The sequence below is a fragment of the Moschus berezovskii genome, chromosome 1 (assembly GCF_049115385.1).
Source record: "Moschus berezovskii isolate FMDL1 chromosome 1, NW_MosBer_1.0, whole genome shotgun sequence".
NCBI classification, from domain to species: Eukaryota; Metazoa; Chordata; class Mammalia; order Artiodactyla; family Moschidae; genus Moschus; species Moschus berezovskii.
This window is the reverse complement of record NC_142460.1, coordinates 163788574-163809520: the sequence shown is the minus strand read 5'-3', so window position 1 is coordinate 163809520 and position 20947 is coordinate 163788574. Positions and strand designations below refer to the sequence as shown.

The 20947-nt window shown below is 45.3% G+C and overlaps 1 protein-coding gene across 2 annotated transcripts in view; it reads left to right on the top strand.

Annotated features, from left to right (window-relative positions):
- DSCAM (DS cell adhesion molecule) overlaps positions 1 to 20947 on the top strand; it is a 337475-nt gene that overhangs the window by 156443 nt on the left and 160085 nt on the right. For both annotated transcript variants that reach the window (XM_088828353.1, XM_055420373.2), the window contains exons 8-10: positions 11059 to 11255; positions 13198 to 13294; positions 14043 to 14171. In XM_088828353.1, the coding sequence (XP_088684479.1) occupies positions 11059 to 11255; positions 13198 to 13294; positions 14043 to 14171 (423 nt within the window). The remainder of the gene's footprint in view (positions 1 to 11058; positions 11256 to 13197; positions 13295 to 14042; positions 14172 to 20947) is intronic.

Below are 20947 nucleotides of genomic sequence, written 5' to 3'. Positions count from 1 at the left end.
TTTGTTTAAAAATTATTTATTTGGCTACGCCAGACCTCAGTTGTGACCTGGTGGGATCTTTAGCTTCAGCATGTGAGATCTTTTAGTTGCAGTGGTCCAGGGGCTAAGACTCCAACTTCCCAGAGCTGGGAGCCTGAGTTCAATCCCTGGTCAGGGAACTAGATCCCACATGCCACAACTAAGGTGCTACTGATTGTTCTCATCTTACTAGATGAAATCGAGTTTGGGAATAGGAGTAGAAGAGGGTCAGAAGAGAGAAGGTTCTCATCTAGCCAGCCTTAACCCTCCAGTTCTGTTTCCTTACTTAGAAATAAAAAGGAAAGGACAAGATGTCAGGGATGAAATAAATCCTGAAATTCTCTTATATGTTAATCTTAATTTGCTTCCCTTCAAAGTAGGTGTTTGGTGTCTGGTTCTCTTTGATCATCTGCATAGACATATGTTCGTATAAATTTAAATCCAATGAATCTGCTAGAAATGTTATTTCTGTATCATTCACACATATTTGTAGTATAATTTGGAGCCTACTAAAAATGGCACTTACAAATAAGTCTAGTCTCAGGTCATTTCTACACCCAGAGTTTCTATGCAGTGAGGTTGCTGTGTGCAGCGAATACGTATAGACACAGTATACAGAAAACATCTCAGCAATGAGTCAGAATTCAGGAGAGTTAACTGTTGTTGTTATGGGATGGTGACACAGAGAGGGAGAAGGAGAAAGAGGAAGAAAGAGGGGTCAGATGAAAGGAAGGAAGTTAGGCAGGAGAGAAGGAAGAAGAGAAGGGAAAAGAGGAAAGGGGAGATTAGAAGTGAAAAGGAGGGTGGGGAGGGAGGTGGGAGGAGTGTTCAGAATGGAGGGGACACATGTATACCTAAGGCTGACTCATACTGATGTATGGAAAAAACCATCACAATATTGTAAAGTAATTATCCTCTGATTTAAATAAATTTTAAAAATTAAGGAAGTAAAAAGGGAAAGGGGAGGACAGTCAGAGCTGGAAAGGACTTGGAAATCATCCGTTGAGCTTTTTCACTCAAGGCTGTATATGAGGACCACTTGAAGAACTTTGAATAAACCCATTCCCGTGCCCAGCCCCCCAGAGTCTCTGATTCAGTTGGTCTAGGGTAGGGTCTAGGAGGCTTCCCCCAGTGCTCAGCCATAAACGCAGAAGACGTGCATTCAGTCCCTAGGCCAGGAAGATCCCCTGGAGGAGGGCATGGCAATCCACGCCAGGATTTTTGCCCAGAGAATCCCCATGGACAGAGGAACCTGATGAGCTACAGTCTGTAGGGTCCCAAAGAGTTGAACACGACTGAAGCAACTGAGTACACACAGGGCCAGGGCACTGGTTTATTTTAAAAACCAGATGATTCCACTTCTAAGATGCAGCCCAGGATGAGAGCACCTTGTCCCATGCAGCTCACCCATAAATCAGGTGAGAACACCAAGGCCCAGGGCAGCCACCGTCTTGCCCACTCACAGCAGCATGTACACAGATGGTGCAAAGTTGGAGCCCAGCCTCCTGGCTTCTGATCCCCTTTCTCCCCTCCTCCTCTGAGAAGACAAGTGCTCTAAGCCAAGGGAGCCAGACCCCAAGCCACAGCATCAGGGTCCAGAGTAGAGCACCTCCAGGGGGCTTCACACTGAGCAGCAGACTTCAAGAAGGCAGCTGCCATCTTAGCGCCTGAACTTTGCAATATGCACAGATTCATGTTTTCACTCAAGTCTATTTTATGTATTCAGAGTAGTAAAACTCATGTGTTCAGTAAACTTTGATTGACTGGTGAAATAACAGTGAAAATAAATTTTGTTTCAAATCTCTGAATAAATGTTCATTGCAAAACACAAGCAGCGGGTATATGGCTGTTCAAATTTCTGTGTGTTTGAAAATGTTTATAGTCAAATGGTTGGAACATGTAAATATATAGTTGAAGAAGTAGCTAAAGAAACAAAAAGAAGTGGCTCATAGAATGTGTTCATGTCTCAGAGTATCTCCCTCCCCAGAACTCCCACCTGCAGACCCTAGTGTTCCTGCCCCAGGTTGGGGAAGCCTTGCTGCCTTGTTCTTGACCCCACAGCCTCCTCTGCCACCTCTGTTCTGACCACGTGGAGGGACTGAGGGACTTCCCAGGTTGCAGGTCAAATATGGGAGGTCATGGGCTTCCAGGAAGATTGGCTGCCTCTATGGGAGCAAATACAAATAGCTGTGAAAAGAAGAGAAGTGAAAAGCAAAGGAGAAAAGGAAAGATATAAGCATCTGAATGCAGAGTTCCAAAGAATAGCAAGGAGAGATAAGAAAGCCTTCTTCAGCGAGCAATGCAAAGAAATAGAGGAAAACAACAGAATAGGAAAGAATAGAGATCTGATCTCTTCAAGAAAATCAGAGATATCAAGGGAACATTTCATGCAAAGATGGGCTCAATAAAGGACATAAATGATATGGACCTAACAGAACCAGAAGATATTAAAAAGAGGTGGCAAGAATACACAGAAGAACTGTACAAAAAAGATCTTCATGACCAAGATAATCACGATAGTGTGATCACTCACCTGGAGCCAGACATCTTGGAATGTGAAGTCAAGTGGGCCTTAGAGAGCATCACTACGAACAAAGCTAGTGGAGGTGATGGAATTCCAATTGAGCTATTTCAAAGCCTGAAAGATGATGCTGTGAAAGTGCTGCATTCAGTATGCCAGCACATTTGGAAAACTCAGCAGTGGCCACAGGACTGGAAAAGGTCAGTCTTCATTCCAATCCCAAAGAAAGGCAATGCCAAAGAATGCTCAAACTACCGCACAATTGCACTCATCTCAAATGCTAGTAAAGTCATGCTCAAAATTCTCCAAGCCAGGCTTCAGCAATACGTGAACCATGAACTTCCAGATGTTCAAGCAGGTTTTAGAAAAGGCAGATGAACCAGAGGTCAAATTGCCAACATCCGCTGGATCATGGAGAAAGCAAGAGAGTTCCAGAAAAACATCTATTTCTGCTTCATTGACTATGCCAAAGCCTTTGACTGTGTCGATCACAATAAACTGTGGAAAATTCTGAAAGAGATGGAAATCCCAGAAAACCTGACCTGCCTCGTGAGAAACCTGTATGCAGGTCAGTAAGCAACAATTAGAACTGGCCATGGAACAATAGACTAGTTCCAAATAGGAAAAGGAGTACGCCAAGGCTGTATATTGTCACCCTGCTTATTTAACTTCTATGCAGAGTACATCATGAGGAACGCTGGGCTGGAAGAAGCATAAGCTGGAATCAAGATTGCTGGGAGAAATATCAATAACCTCAGATATGCAGATGACACCACTCTTAAGGCAGAAAGTGAAGAGGAACTCAAAAGCCTCTTGATGAAAGTGAAAGAGGAGAGTGAAACAGTTGGCTTGAAGCTCAGCATTCAGAAAACTAGATCATGGCATTTGGTCCCATCACTTCATGGGAAATAGATGGGGAAACAGTGGAAACGGTGTCAGACTTTATTTTGGGGGCTCCAAAATCACTGCAGATGCTGATTGCAGCCATGAAATTAAAAGATGCTTACTCCTTGGAAGGAAAGTTATGACCAACCTAGATAGCATATTAAAAAGCAAAGACATTACTTTGCCAAGAAAGGTCTGTCTAGTCAAGGTTATGGTTTTTCCTGTGGTCATGTATAGATGTGAGAGTTGGACTGTGAAGAAAGCTGATCGCCGAAGAATCGATGCTTTTGAACTGTGGTGTTGGAGAAGACTCTTGAGAGTCCCTTGGACTGCAAGGAGATCCAATCAGTTCATTCTAAAGGAGATCAATCCTGGGTGTTCATTGGAAGGACTGATGCTAAAGCTGAAACTCCAATACTTTGGCCACCTCATGCGACAAGTTGACTCACTGGAAAAGACTCTGAAGCTGGGAGGGATTGGGGGCAGGAGGAGAAGGGGACGGCAGAGAATGAGATGGCTGGGTGGCATCACCGACTCTGTGGACATGAGTTTGAGTGAACTCCGGGAGTTGGTGATGGACAGGGAGGCCTGGCGTGCTGTGATTCATGGGGTCGCAAAGAGTTGGACACGACTGAGTGACTGAAGTGAACTGAACTGATGGGAGTCTTTATCTGTGATAATGATGAGTTTTGATAGAACAGGACTCCTGAAAGTCAGAAGCTTCCTGGGTAGCTCAGAGGTAAAATTCCCCCTACCGATGCAGGAGATGCAGGAAATTCAGATTTTATCCCCCAGTGGGGAAGATTGCCTGGAGGAGGTCATGACAACCCACTCCAGTATTCTTGCCTGGGAAGTCCCATGGACAGAGGAGACTGGTGGACTATAGTCCATGGGATTGTAAAAGAGTCAGACATAATTTAGTGACTCAACAACAACAATGTGAAAGTCAGACCCTGGTTGACTCTTGCATCTGGGCCTTTGACTCCCATTCTGCTTCTCTGGTTTTCTCTTTCTTTGTAAAATGAAGGGATTGAACCAGATCATCTTGACAGTCATGTTGTCTACTTGGGGCTTATCCAGGACACTTGGTATTTCCTTTAGTTTATTTTTCAGTGTTTTCAGCTGAGCTAAAGAAGGAAAAAAGAAATAAACCTGTATTAGGACCAGTTTTATATTACTGGTAAAGTCATGCAAACAGAAGAGTAAAGTTTGAGAAATAATCTTTCATATCAGTGATTTATTAATATAATTTTTATTTTTTTATATATCCTTGTGTTGAAAAATAAATGTGTATGTCAATTTATTATTGAATTCCTGTCCAAACATGCAGTGATGTGCTGTTCATATTTGAGTAGTCATGTATGGATGTAAGAGTTGGACCATAAAGAAGGCTAAACACTGAAGATCTGATGCTTTCAAACTGTGGTGCTGGAGAAGACTCTTGAGGGTCCTTTGGACAGCAAGGAGATCAAACTAGTCAATCCTAAATGAAATCAACCTTGAATATGCATTGGAAAGACTGATGCTGAAGTTGAAGCTCCAATACTTTGGCCACCTGATGGGAAGAGCCAACTCATTGGAAAAGACCCTGATGCTGGGAAAGATTAAAGGCAGGAAGAGAATGTTGCAACAGAGGATGAGATGGTTTGATGGCGTCATTGACTCAATGGACCTGAGTCTGAGCAAACTCCAGGAGTTAGTGAAGGACAGGGAAGCCTGGTATGCTGCAGTCCATGGGGTCACAAAGGGTCAGACACAACCGAGTGACTGAACATCAACAGCAACTGTTACAAATAAGGTTGATCATTGTGCTCAGTCACCTAGTCGTGTTCGACTGTTTGCAACCCCTTGGACTGTAGCCCAGCAGGGTCCTCAGTCCATGGGATTCTCCAGGCAAGAATACTGGAATGGATTGCCATGCCCTCCTCCAGGGGATCTTCCCAACCCAGGGATCAAACTGTGTCTCTTGCATTTCCTGCTTTGGCAGGCAGATTCTTTACCACTAGTACCACCTGGTAAGCCCAAGTTTGATTATTGCTCTGAGGTAAATTCACACCTTCTCAGTGCTTCTGGAAAAATGGGAATACCCTTTGAAATCATTCACAGAGTGGTACATCCTCCTATGTAGTGTTCTGGTAAATTCTTAATTTTCAAAGCTGTTGGGAGAGGAGGAAGAGAAGAAAGCACCAGTTTCCAGCATTTATCAGTTTGTCGGTTTCACCAATTTAAATCTTCCCACTTGGCCAATTTCAGACTAAGTAGACGGCATCCCTGGACCACAGAGTTGATCTCCATGTGCAGGCTCGGCTCTCCTTAGCTGTAGCAGCAGCTCCACTGTACCACTGTCTGTTTGCATTGCAAGGAAGTAGGTCAGATGAGCCTCCCTTGAACAGGAAGAATGCAGATCTGCTGAACATTAAGGTGCTGGTAGGCGATATTGTGGTTAATGAAGGAAATTTATAAACCAGTATATAACGAAGTACAACAGCTGTCTCTTTAATGGGTAATTTTGCAGGAGAAGCACAGGGCGTGTAATCTTTGAACAAAGCCCTCTTGCTCTTGGTTTCCTTCTCTCCCACTAGCAGGGCGGCCCGGCCTCCCTTGGTTCTCAGCCCTGTTACCCCATCCATTTGTCATGCTTCAGAGACCCTTGCAGAGAGCTCTGCTCCACTGACATGCTGTCATCTCTCAGCACTGGTGACTGTGACAAGCGAAAAGGTCGTGCCTTCAAACATTAGCATTGCAGAGAGATGTGAAAATGATCAGTCTCTTTAAAGGGCTGAGAATACTTGGGTGAGACAGAACAAGGGCTCGTCAGACCATTTCTGACCATGAACCAGAACTAAAATACCCATTTTGTGGGGGCATTCCTCCGAAGGAGAAATATGAGTAAAAAGAGAAGCTTTCTTTTTGCAGGGTAAGATGGACAAATCGTACACCGGAGGGCCAGGGTTTAGTCAAGGTACTTCTCCCATGTAAAAAGCAATAAAGCTTTTCATTAGTAGGAAAAGGAAAGGGCAGACAACAAGCAAGCCCTCTGAGCACAGCTGCATTTTCTTGGAGACCACTAATGTGTTCCTCTAGTTGGAGCTTTCAAAGGGATAGGAAATTACATTCCAGGCAGACTCCAGCCTTCTGAATGCGTTTGCTCCCTGTGTAGCAGCTCATGAGGTCGGACAGAAACCCTCATTCCAGCATTGATTCACTCTCATTGAAATATAAAGTACTGACAGTGGTAAAATACCCCAGACTTGAGAAGTGATCACACTCAATGTGTCTTCACAAGAAATCTGTATTTTTTCATACCCTGCGTGTGACACATTTCTTTGCTTTTTTTTGTTTTGTTTTCTTATTTAGCAAATAGCATACCCTGAGAAATCCTCTGTGTGGCCTTTAGCAGCCCGCCACCCTGGGAGGCATTAGTGTGGATTAATTTCCAGAACACAGCTCTGCCACTGGAGTCTCTCTACTCTGCGCTCAACAAAGGGGCTGTAGGAACTGGTTCTCTCCAGGAGGGGCCGGCGTGGGCGGGGAGCATATTCCAGTTGTTAAATTATTTGTGAGCTACCCTGATGGCTCAGACAGGAAAGAATCTGCCTGCAATGCAGGAGACCCAGGTTTGATCCCTGGGTCAGAAAGATTCTCTGGAGAAGGGAATAGCAACCCATTCCAAAATACTTGCCTAGAGAATTCCAAGGACAGAGGAGACTGGTGGGGTTATAGTCCATGGGGTTGCAAAGAGCTGGACTTGACTGAGCAACTAACGCTTTCACTTTTCATACTATTAATAGAAGAATTATTTCTCATTATTTAGGACACTCTACAATGCAATGGCCTCAGACTTCTAGTCCTCACTCTCAACGTTTTCTCTTCTTTTTTGAATCCAGGCAGCCAATAAAACAGTAAACCAAACCCTGATGTGTAACCTCAACAGACATGGATGTGAGTTGACTCATTAATTTCTAAGTCCCACAGCGCCCCTGTAAGTCCACTCCACACTGACCCATCGTCTGCCCGAGATCCCGGACAAGCCCGCCCAGAACCCCAAATGCCTCCAGCCCTAGGCATTTCTGTTGGTCCTCATCCTCTACTGCATTTAAGATGCAGAAGCCCCAGCCAGCGTTCCACGTCTCCCAACCTGTACCCCATCCTCTCACCCCCAGACATGCCCACATCTCAGCATCAGTCAGGATGAGGCCCACAGTCATCACTGCAGACCCCACGGGGGGAAAGCAGCAGAGCCAGTCCCTGCTTTCAACTCACCCAGCAATTCCACTCTTGGGTATAGAGCTGAGAAAAACAAAAGCACCAATTCAAAAAGATATATGCACCCAATCTTCATAGCAGTGCCATTTGCAACAGGGTATGGAAGCAACCTGAACGTCCACTAGTGGATGGGTAGATAAAGAAGACGTGGTGTGTATGTATACAATGGAATCCTACTGAGTCATAAAAATAATGAAAGTTTGCCGTTTGCAGCAATATGGATGGACTTGGATGGCATTCTGCTAAGTGAAATAAGTCAGACAGAGAAGAACAAATACTCAATGATATCACTTCTATGTGGAATCTAAAAAATACAACAAACTAGTGAACAAAACAAAAGAGAAACAGGCTCACAGATACAGAGAACACCCAGGGGGCAGGGAAAGGGGCAGGGGCAAGATAGGGGCAGGGGGTCAATAAGGGTTATTATGGGATTATATGAAATAGTGTGTGTGAAACTTTTGAAAATTGTAAAGTGCTATAGAATTGAAAGAATCTTTCACTCAATAAAATGTCTTGCCCCTCCCCCTTGACCCTAGAAAGCGAAGGCAATACTAAAATCCACTGAAATATATACTTGAAGCAAGTGGATTTTGTGGTATGTTTATTCTACCTCAGTATATTTGTTAATGGGAGAAGGCAATGGCAACCCACTCCAGTATTCTTGCCTGGAAAATCCCACTGTCGGAGGAGCCTGGTAGGCTGCAGTCCATGGGGTCGCTAGGAGTCGGACACGACTGAGCGACTTCACTTTCACTTTCATGTATTGGAGAAGGAAATGGCAACCCACTCCAGTGTTCTTGCCTAGAGAATCCCAGCGACGGGGGATCCTGGTGGGCTGACGTCTATGAGGTCGCACAGAGTTGGACACGACTGAAGCGACTTAGCAATAGCAGCATATTGGTTAATAAAATTAAAAATTATCTTCAAAAGGTGAGAAGGAAGGAGGGATCAGGAGCAAAGTTTGGGGATGGTGGAGCAGTTCTGCTGCTTCTCAGACGCTCAGGCAGAGGAACCTCACCATGGCTGTGGGCAACTTTCTTTACAATGTGGGCCTCATGATACTTCTTTTGCTCCATTCCCAGTCTGCCCACTCCACGTTGTGTTATCTCTGCCATATGCCTTCTGACTATAGAGAAACTTCACAATGTGGGGTCTTCCGTGGGGTCCAGATCTCTGCCTTGTTGTGTGTCTCAAGCCACTCTAGCTGGCTACAGGGAGGACATGCCCTGGCATGTGCCAGTCTCAGAAGAAGGCACAGCTTTTCTACGGTCAAGTGCCCAGGGAGAGGTGCTGGAGGGCCCTGAGGTGGGCGAAGAATATAGCATGAACGTGACCTTACAAATGAGGGAGAGCCCTTCCTCCTGTGATTGGGAAAATTAGGTAAAAAGTAGATGAAAAATATAAATTTGTTTTAGTTCTTTTTCAAATCTTCCTGTTTGTTTTTCATATCTTCTTGTTCTTTTCTCATGTTTTGAAAATATCTTTAAACATTTTGTGCATTATTATTTCAAAGCCTGTATCTTGTAATTCTAGCATCTGAAGCCTTTGCGGGCCTGATTTTCCATGAGGGTAGATTGTTTTCCCACGTTTTACTATTTTTGTTTTGTGAGCTCATGTTAGCAGAGATTCATCTGGGAGAATCCCAATGGGCCTGGATGGAGGGTACCTCCTTCTAGATTGTGTTTGTGTTTGCTTTTGCTGGATTCCTCAGGCCCATTTCCACACTAATTGTTCAGTGACTAAGTCATGTCAAACTCCGCCACCCCATGGACTACAACACGCCAGGATTCCCTGTCTTCACTATCTCCCAGAGTTTGCACAAACTCACATCCTTTGAGTCAGTGATGCTATCAACATCTCATCCTCTATTTCCCCCTTCTCTTTTTGCCTTCAATCTCCCTACAATTGAAGGCTTTTCCAATGAGTCTGCTCTTCCAACTAGGTGGCCAAAGTATTGGAACTTCAGCTTCAGCATCAGTCCTTCCAATGAATATTCTGGGTTGAGTTCCTTTAGGGTTGACTGGTTTAATCTCCTTGCTATCCAAGGGACTCTCAGGAGTCTTCTCCAACACACTAGTTCAGTCACTCGGTGTCTGATTCTTTGTGACCCCAAGGACTGCAGAACACCAGGCCTCCCCGTCCATCACCAACTCCTGAAGCTTGCTCAAACTCATGTCCATCGAGTAGGTGATGCCATCCAACCGTCTCATCCTCTGTTGTCCCCTTCTCCTCCCGCCTCCAATCTTTCCAGCATCAGGATCTTTTCCAGTGAGTCAGTTCTTCACATCAGGTGGCCAAAATATTGGAGCTTCAGCTTCAGCATCAGTCCTTCCAATGAATATTCAGGAATGATTTCCATTAAGATTGACTGGTTTGATCTCCTTGCAGTTCAAAGGATTCTTCTCCAACACCACAGTTCAAAATCATCATTTCCTTGGTGCTAAGCTTGCTTTGTGGTCCAATCCTCATACCCATACATAACTACTGGAAAAACCATAGCTTTGACTAGGTGGACTATGTTGGCAAAGTAATGTCTCTAATTTTTAATATGCTGTCTAGTTGAGTCATGGCTTTTCTTCCAAGGAGCAAGCGTCTTTTAATTTCATGGCTGCAGTCACCATCTGCAGTGATTTTGGAGACCAAGAAAGTCAAGTCTGTCACTGTTTCCATTGTTTCCCCATCTATTTCCCATGAAGTGATGGGACCAGATGCCATGATCTTAGTTTTTTGAATATTGAGTTTTAAGCCAGCTTTTTCACTCTCCTCTTTCACTTTCATCAAGAGGAATTTTGAGATGGAGGGAGGGAACTTGACATGTTTCACAAATAAAGTTTCCCACTCTCTCAATACATTGAGATGAGATTCCCTGCTATAAACTTTGGGAGAAGTCTGGTTTTGAGGTCTGCAGAACTGTGGGTTAGGGATGCCAAGAGGTGACTTCAAGGATTGGTTAGCCAATTGGATGACTAACAAGGTTTCGGAAATTCCCATAGTTGACAAGGATAGTTGGAAATGTAGGTGATTATGGAAGGAGGAGTGTAATTATCAATAGAAGCCCCTTTTCCTGTCTAATAAGCAAGTCACATTATTTTCTTGTATGTTTTAGGGATCATAAGTTTACTTTCCACAGGAATTGGAAGAGAGTAAGACCCGCCCCCACCCCCAATAGGAAACTACATAACAATTTCTGCTTGGGGCTCATTGAATCCAATTTTTCTGCCACCCTTCCAACTATTTTGATCATGATTCTTGCTCAGCCAATATATTTCAAAGAAACATCTCAAATGCAATTGAACCATGTGTTATGGTGGGGAAACCGTGAACCCTGCTTTGCCGAATAAGTTGTGTCATTTTTGGATTTTCAGTTCCTGCAATGATTACATCCTACCCAAACACCACCCTGGCCACTCAGGGTCAAAAGAAGGAAATGAGCTGCACGGCCCATGGTGAGAAGCCCATCATAGTCCGCTGGGAGAAAGAGGACCGGATCATTAATCCCGAAATGGCCCGCTATCTCGTGTCCACCAAGGAGGTGGGAGAGGAGGTGATTTCTACTCTGCAGGTAAGAGCCTGGCAAGCAGGACAGACAAGCACCTGCCTTCACAGGCAGAATAATCCTGTCCTCTCACATAAGTGAGTGCACATGGGAGAAGCCACAGATCATCTTTTGAAACAGTTACAGCGGGACTTCCTTGGTGTTCTGGTGGCTGAGACTTCGCCTTGCAGTGCAGGGGTGGCTGGTTCAATCCCTGGTCGGAGACCTAAGATCCCACATGCCTCACAGCCAAGAAACCAAACAACTTTTTAATAAAAAGAACAAAACAAAAAACAAATTCAATAAAGGCTTTAAAAATTCCATGTCAAAAAATAAATCTTAAAAAAAGAAACGTTTATGAAACACTGTCTCCCTACTTTTATATAAAGGGATTCCAGAGTAGCCTGCAAAAACAGTGCTTTATCCTACATGTGTTTAAGAGTGAAATTATTGCCAACATGGCAGGGAAACAAACTGTAATAAAAATAATAAGAGAGAAATAGCATATTTTTTAATTTATTTTTTTATTGAAGGATAATTGCTTTACAGAATTCTGTTGTTTTCTGTCAAACCTCAGCATGAATCAGCCATAGGTATACATATATCCCCTCCCTCTTGAACCTCCCTCCCATCTCCTGCCCCATCCCACCCCTCTAGATTGATACAGAACCCCTGTTTGAGTTTCCTGAGCCAGAAAGCGAATTCCCGTCGGCGATCTATTTTGCATATGGTAATGTAAGTTCCCATGTTACTCTTTCCATACATCTCACCCTCTCCTCCCTTCCCCCCCGTCCATAAGTCTACTCTCTATGTCTGGAGAAACAGCATCTTTTAATGACAGGTAATTCTGGAGAAATGACAGCCTACACTGTGCACTTTTTTTAACTTCCTGATAAAAAAGTCAGAAGGATTCTGCCACAAAAATATTATAAGGGAAATATTTTGCTTCTTGGGGGAAAACCCAGAGTAAAAAAGTATTGCAGTCTCTTAGAACTTTTAGCACTGCTGGTAGTTAGCTGAGTGATTCTTTTAATATGGGGGAGAAATGATGCTGTAAAACACACTTGAGGAAAAGAAAAGCCCCATGTTTGAAACGTGCATATCAATTCACTCTCAGGTCCAATCCTGGAGTCCTGGGAGACCACGCCTTTATCACAGTGTTTACAGATCTGTTTTGTTTAGGCAGGATTGCTCTGGCTGTTTTAAAAATCCACTATGAGATTTAACCAAAACTCCTCCCAATGACACTGTTTAAATATTTACTAATATGTAGGGGACGACAGAGGATGAGATGGCTGGGTGGCATCACCGACTCTATGGACATGAGTTTGGGTGAACTCCGGGAGTTGGTGATGGACAGGGAGGCCTGGCGTGCTGTGATTCATGGGGTCGCAGAGAGTCGGACACGACTGAGTGACTGAACTGAACTGAACTGAACTGAATATAGTACATGATGGTCTGATGGACACTCTGCCAGTGATGGAGAGAAACTTCATCAGGTTGGGCTCTACTGGCTCATGAGAAATATTTTGGAAATTGTTTGCTAAGGCTCATCATTGTCTTTTAGAGACAAACATACATATATCAATAATGTAAAGAAGATATTTAATAAAACATTTCTCTCGACTTAAAAAAAAATCCACTGTGAGATTTTTTTTTTTTTAAGTGGGAGTATGTGGAATATATGTCAACCTGAACGTGACATCCTACATAAATTTCACATCCAGTTTAATGAGCTGGCAGCTGACATGGATCATGTACACTGAATCTATCCATCTGCACACTTACAATTGTGCTGCAATAATTTGTTCTCAGCTTTTTGTGTCCCTGTGTGTAAGTGTGTTTTTGTGTGTCCGTGGGGCTGGGAGGAGAGTGAGAGTGGAGAGATTTTTGTAACCAAGAGCCCTTTGAGTTGTTCTCTGTCTGCATTCCTCTGGGTAAGATGGATTTCTCTCTGCTTTACACATAGATTTTGCCAACGGTAAGAGAAGATTCTGGCTTCTTCTCCTGTCACGCTATCAATTCTTATGGGGAGGACCGTGGAATAATTCAGCTCACAGTGCAAGGTAGGATGGACAGAACCTAGGGGGAGAAACTTGGCTGTGTCAGGACAGTAAGTGTGTGCCCATGCTCGGGGTGTCCAAGTGGCCTCAGTTTGACATGCCACACTTCCAAGTCTTAAGAAAATGTTGAATCTGAGCAAAGTTGGTGCTAAAGCTTCATTTTGCAGATCTCACGATTATACCAAGGTTTGGCCCTGAAACAGAGGGAGCAAAGTCCATAAAGGAACTGGGTCAGCTGATGGCAGCCCGGACAGTGTGTGTTTCTTGTTCAAATTTAGGAATCCTTACTAGATGTTCTGCCCCTGGAGGAGGGAAATGGCAACCCACTCCAGTATTCTTGCCTGGGAAATCCCATGGACCGAGGAGCCTAGCGGGCTACAGTCCATGGGATCTCAGAGTCAGACATGACTGAGTGGCTAAACAACAAGTAGATGATCAGAATGAAAGTTTCATATTTGGGGCCAAAATAGTTTCTGAGTTAATAGATCCCAAGCCAGGCCAGAGGAGTGACATGTAAATCCTGAGGTTTGGTCCAGCTTTATAAGTGATATGAAAATTGGCAAATTTGGAAAACTAAAATTGTTCCATCCTAAAATGCAATTAGGAAAAAAATGCTTCCAGGTTAAAAATAAATAAATAAGTCTGCCATGTTGAATGCTGACAAAGCTTTTGTGAGTCACTCGGGATTTTCGCTAGCATCTTACGGCTGGACGATGTTCAAACTAACCCAGGTTTTCTGTTGATCACACAGAGCCCCCAGATCCTCCTGAAATTGAGATCAAAGACGTGAAGGCACGCACCATCACCCTCAGGTGGACCATGGGCTTTGACGGGAACAGCCCCATCACGGGCTATGACATTGAATGCAAAAATAAATCAGGTAAGTCCTTCATTTCCTCCAGCTGTACTTCCACTTCCAAAAGCTGTTTTATTGGTTGCCTTTTAATGTAAGCACAACCTGGACTCCGGGAAACTCAGAGGGAGCTCTTTTCACCAGTCTGTCTCTTTCCTTGCGTGAAGGACACCCACCCCCATTTCCTTTGGTGGGAGTGATTTTGTGTTGAGATCTCTTTGTTGGGTCAGCCCTGACTCTTTTCTCCTTGAACAAGCACGACCTCAATCCTGCTCCCTCCTGGTGGGTCACTTTGGCACTGTCACCACCAAAGGGTGCTGCCAACCCAACCCGGCCGCTGGCATTATTTACCTTCCCATCTTCCCTCTGCTTCCCTCGTGTCCACATCCCTGAGCACTGGCTGTGTGCCGTGGGCTGAGCTGAGCCGTGGTGGTTGGTGCAGAGGGTCACGTGTTGCTGAGACAGCTCTGACCCTGCAGGGACCTCCTGGACGTGCAGGGACAGGCTGGTGGCACTCCTGTGCTTCCTCTGGGTGAGTGGGCAGCTCACCAAGAGCCCAGAAATAAAGCAGACCAGCTGTCAGGACCACATCAGGCATGCCGGGTGATCATCTTAAAGCGACAATGATAGGGCCACTTTGAACATTAGGACCCATCAGGCTGGGGGAGGGTACCACCACTGTGGCTCCAGGTCTAGATTTGGACACGAAAGACATTAGGAATTAGAGCAGCATCAGCTCGTGAGGGTTTGATAACCTCACAGTCCAGGAAAGTGGCCTAATTTCTCACTTTCTAGGCACCGTGCATCACTTCACAGCACACTGTCATGACACATTTACCTTGTAAGCTGAAGCTGGAGCAAAAAATTAAGCTGGTGGCATGTGGAAAGGCAGGTCAGGTGTGCAGAAATGTTTCTGTAGGAGCTGACAAGGGTCAGGGTGGGGGAAAGTGTGAGACTGGATGAGGAAATGAATCCAGAAAAAGTCTAAGAATGAGAGTTAAGGAAAGGAATTACTGAGGATGAAAATAGTTTGGATCAAACCAAGAATAGAGGTCATAGCAATAGTGCTTGAGGATGGCTAGAAGTCCTGGGTTAGAGATGCATAAGAAAAGATGTCAGAAGAGGCATGGTGACCACCTTGGTTCCCCGAGCCACAACCAGAGACCTGGAAGTGAGGTGATGCTTCCATGGACCCTGAGAAAGCCTCCTGAGAGGAGCATGGTGGCTGTGGTCACACTGTCCCCTGGAAACATGACAGATCCCATGCAGGGGATGGAGGTAGAGGGCAGCCGGTGAGCAAGCTGAGGGCAGTGCTGAACCAGCAGGGATCTTTCAGAAATCAGGACCCACGGGCTTGCCCGGGCCCAAGGGCAGAGAGGAGGCCCTGCCTTCGTTCTAAAGAAATAAGGGCAGGATGGAACCAAAGATTGAGAAGTTCTGAGATCTGGGTCTTGAAGTCTTTTAGGTGAGGCAGGCATGTTCTTGCAGAGAACAATCTGGAAACTGAAGGCAAGAATGAAAACTCAGCAGGAACACAGACATACACGGTTGGGATACTCTGCAGAGTCTACAGAGAGAGGGACAGATCCTGCCCCCCAAGCCTCGCACTAATAGAAGGACTGCAGGTCTGGGAGCTAGTGCCCACAAAGCCAGTCAGGGGAGCAGCTATGTGCCTCCCTGTCTTCAGGGGATCAGTCATTTCCAGGTGCTCATGATGATCCAGTGGTTCCTCAAGGGAGTTTGGGTTCAGCGTGTCTCTGGCCATGTCTCTTACTAGCTGTAACCACCCCCGCCACCATCCTCCTCTGTGAAATGGGCAACCACAGCATCACCTGTGACAAGGGTCCCTCAAAGGCTGCCTCCCATCCCTGGACCACACAGTTACTATGGTTACTCCCACCTGCTGCTTAGACCCCACTCCTCCACAGGGACGCATCCCAGGTCCACATTCAAGCCCATGCCTCCTTCTTGTGTGCTGCTGCAATCTCTCTCCTTTCCTTGCCTGGCAGATGTGTGAACTCATATTTAACTGTGTGTCTCTGTGTCTTTTTAAATTTATCAATATTTTCTTTAATTGAATCTGGGTTTTGACTCAAGTTAGAAAAATCTTTCTCTGCACTGTGGTCATAAAATAAATCAGCCTATTTTCTTCTATCATTTTGTGTTTCTTTTCCTCCATTTTCTAAACTGAGATCTCCAATCTATTTGGAGTCTACTCTTGTGTACCCTGGGAGAGGTGGATTTGGTTTTATTTTTTCCAGAAATTGGTCTTCTGTTGCCCCAACATCATTTATTAAAAATCCACCTTTGTCCAGTGATTTCAGATGCCACACTTATCATGTACTAAGTTTTCATATGTTGTTGTTCAGTCACACAGTCGTGTCCAACTCTTTATGAACCATGGACTACAACACGCCATCCTCCCCTATCTTTCACTATCTTCTCAGAGTTTGTTCAAACTCAAGTCCATTGAGTCGGTGATGCCATCCAACCATCTCACCCTCTGCTGCCCCCCTTCCATATGTAATTGAGTCTATTTCTGGACTTTCCCATTCCATTGGTTTACCTATATACTAATGCAGTAGTACCAGATTGTTTTAATCATAGAGGCTTTATGTCTTAATATTTGGTAAGGGTAGTCTACCCTTGGAACTTTTCCCTTCCAGTGTTTTCTTAGCTTTCCATATATAATTTCAGGATCAACTCATTTAGCTCCATAAACCCATGTTTTTCTTATTGTTAATGGTATCCCATTAAGTTTATTAACTAAAGCTTATGACGTTTTTATGATGTTGCTATGGATTGAATTCCCACCCCTAAACTCTTTGATCAAATGACCTCCCTTTTATGGTTTGAAAACAGATGACACTCCTTAGTTTTCCATTTGCCAAGAAAAATAAAATATCCCAAGTTCCTTTGCATGTCCCTCCTCAGACCATCATCTGGCCCTTCAGTTCCACTCAGGCCCCATGGCAGCACCCCTGGGGTCATGTGACTGGGTACAGGCACAAAGGAGCCATCACCTCCCTCGTTTGGAACCTTTGACTTTCTTCATGTAGCCTGCGCCCCTGATGGTTTCTATGGCTGCCACATACTGGGTTCCTAGTGGCCACTGCTTCTCCTCCAGGTGGACACTAAGATCCCCCTTCCATCCCCTTCCAGCATCGCGCCCCGTGTGCAAGGCCAGCCTGTCAGCGTGCAGCCTACTGCATCTACTCCCTTCTTATACGGCAGCCTGCCATGTTCCCCACATCCCTTCTTGGGTGCCTTCTCCCCGAGCCTCACAAGTCACTGCCCGGGCTTAATACCTTAGTACCCCCCACCCCCGCTGCCTTTCACACAAGGGCTCTCCTCCAAGGAGAAGACAGAGCGGAAGTGGCTTCCCCAGTGATGATCCTCCCTTCTCTCACCCAGCACCATAGATCTCATCCTTCTCTGAGCCACTTCTTCATTTTCTACTTTTTGCGTAATTTTGCCTCTCAGACTTTGGGTCACCCTCACTTATTCAAGCCTCTAACAACTCTTCTCCAAATGAAGTTCGCTGCCTTACATTTGTCCTTGATGATCTGCTGTCCTCCTGACCCAGGACACATCCCCTTCAAGCTGGGCTCATCAACAAGCATCCAGTTCAACCACGCTGCTCCTGGGGGCTCTCCCCAGTCTTCACTTGGGTGATAATTGGACTTTTAGAGGCAGAGACTCGACTCTGAACCTCTGCATACTCTTTACCCCTGATCTCTCTGGATCATGTCATAGAATCCTACCTCCTTTTTCAACAGATGCTTCTCACTTACTTTTTCTAAACCAAGGGACAAATATGACCCTGCACAGCTCTCTCACCTTTCACTCCTACAAACCAGAGGACTTATACAACAAATCTTAGCAAAGTTCCACCACCTCCTGCCCCCCTGCACTTAGCCGAACTCTCTGCACCGCTCCTCCTTGTCAGGAAGCCAAGTCAGAAGCTCGTTAGAAGTCTTCCTCTAAGCCCGTGAGACTTCCATCAGATTCCTAGAAAGTTGAAATCAATTCTCATCGGTATCCAGCAGAGACCTTGTGAAGGTCCCATGCTGCAGAAAGCTGGCCTAGAACTTGGGGATAACTCAAGTGGGGTCAAATCCCAGCCTCACTTCTCAGCACCTCAACCACAGTGTCTGAGGTTCTTGACCTTCACAATGAAAATAAAAATCCCCACTTCATGAGGATGTTGTCAGAATCCAGTTGAAAATACAATCTGTCCAGACTCTAGCTGTGCAGCAGAATGACCCAGAGAGGAGTTGTTCAGTCACTCAGTGGTATCCAGCTCTTCCTGATCCCATGGGCTGCAGCACACCAGGCCTCCTTCCCTCACCATCTCCTGGAGTTTTCCCAAGTTCATGTTCATTGCATCAGTGATGCCATCCAGCCATTTCATACTCTGATGCCCTCTTCTACTTCTGCCCTCAATTTTTTCCAGCATCAGGGTCTTTTCCAATGAGTTGGCTGTTCGCATCATGTAACCAAAATATTGGAGCTTCAGCTTCAGCATCAGTCCTTCCAATGAGTATCTAGGGTTGATTTCTTTTAAGACTGACTCGTTGGATCTCCTTGCAGTTCAAGGGACTCTCAAGAGTCTTCTCCAGCACCACGGTTTGAAGGCATCAATTCCGTGGCAGTTCTCACAACCATACATGACCACTGGAAAGACCATAGCCGTGACTACACAGACTTTTGTTGGCAAGGTGATATCTTTGCTTTTTAACACACTGTCTAGGTTTGTTATAGCTTTCATGCCAAGAAGCAATCACTAACTCTTTAAAAAAGTAAATGTCTGATGCTAAGTCACGGATGGAGCCTCATGTGGTTCTAACTCTTTGAGGTTCTATATGGATGCCAGTTTTAATGTCAGATGGTTCATTACCCAATTTCACCACTTATTAGCTCTGTTAACCAGACCAAGTTGCTACCCTCTCTGAGGCTTGTTTTTTCCTGGATAGGAATAGCACCATGAATCTCACAGGTGCCCTTGTGGCTCTCACATGCTAGAACCTCCCAGACAGAGAGAGAGAGAGAGAGGCATATTTTAAAGCACAGATTTTTTAAAGTAACACCCCCAGAGATTCCGACTGCATGGATATGAAAGTGCAGTTGTCAGAAAGCTTTGAGTTATTTCCGACTTGCCCACAAATATGGTGACTGCAGAAGTCACCCTTGTAAAATGCCTAGCAGGGCACCCAGCGAGCAGACGCTGCTCCAAAACCTGAGTTCACCTTGCTTCTGGCTTTTCTTCACCCACCACCTTGACTTCTGCCCAAACCCAGCGTCTGCTCTTGTCCCCGAAGCTGAGCCCCATAGTCCACACCATGGAGATTCCCCTGCCCTCTGACTTCAGGGTTGTTGGGTTGTTTTTGTTCAGTCACTGAGTTGTGTCTGACTCTTTGTGACCCCAAGGACTGCAGCATGGCAGGCTTCCCTGTCCTTCACCATCTCCCAGTTTGCTCAGACTCATGTCCATTGAGTTGGTGATGCTACATAACCATCTCATCATCTGCCATCCCCTTCTCCTTCCCCTGCCCAATGGCAGACCCAGAGAACAATGCAAAAGGAGATCTTACAGAGACTGTTCTCTGTGTACAGCTTCCATCAGGGACCCTATTCTGAGGTTTCAGTCCTGGCTACACCCCAGAAATACAGTTCCTCCCCTTTGGCCCCCTTGGACCCCAGAGGCAGCAACTCCCCACTCTTACAGGTGCTGGGAACCTCAGCATCTCCTATAGGTCCCTTTAGCCAAGCCCACATCTCAGTAAACAGATACCTTACAAACCATGTTTGTATGACTTACACAATCTCCTCGATGCTACATGTACTTGGGAGTCTAGAAACCACCCTCCCTTTCCTCCACTGGGCAAGACCTGTAATCAGTCCTCACAAGCATTTCATTGTTCAACCTGCTCTTCCTGCTCATGTCCTTACCCCAAGTCTCCCATCCATACTGGCATCCTGCAGCTCCATGTCTAGTTATGCCTTTCTGCTCGTGACATATTCCTCCTAAGAAGTATATTTTGTCTATCATGTATTCTTACTAGTTTTATTTGTATTTCAATTTGCAGTTCCATCCTCAAGTGTCAGGATTTCCCTGGGGTCTGTTTTTAATGCTCAGTGTGGTATTCTCAAGCATACTTTGTTTATAACCCGTGACCAGTCCGTGTGCACTTCGGCATCTGAGATCAGAAGTGGCACTTTTGGCCCCTCTCTCAGCTCTTCTCCTGGGTAGCCATGCCCTGTTTGTGTTCTTCTTTTGATGTCATATCACTTGCTAGAGTGTGTTTGGACATTTCACTAGACTTCCCTCTTCTTCATTCAGTTAGTTTAAAATCCTTCAGGATAACACATGTCTTTCTCTTTCTCATCCTCTTGATCTTTAGCTGAAAGAGTTATGATCGCTGACATCACCTTTTCTTTCAAAGTCTAATCATTGCAAGAAAGAAGCTAACAATACAGCCCCTTCTCCAAGGACCATGCACTTCCTGCCTGAGACCCCCTCCTTGGTGACTCCCCAGGGGCTATTCACATGACTTCCGTGGCAGGAGAAGGAGACAGACAGTCACTATATCCCTGCAAGCTCTCAGCCATCTCCTAGACACACCTCAGGGAATATGGCACGTTTCCATGGCTATGTCAGTTCCAGAAGGCTCCATAATGGCCTGGGCAGAACCATCAGACCCTACAGGTGTCAACTTCCTCCTGGGGCTGGTTAGCAACTGCCTCTGCATCATGCAGTGCCTGGAGTTCCTCCCTGCCGTCCTAATTATCTTCTCCAGAAG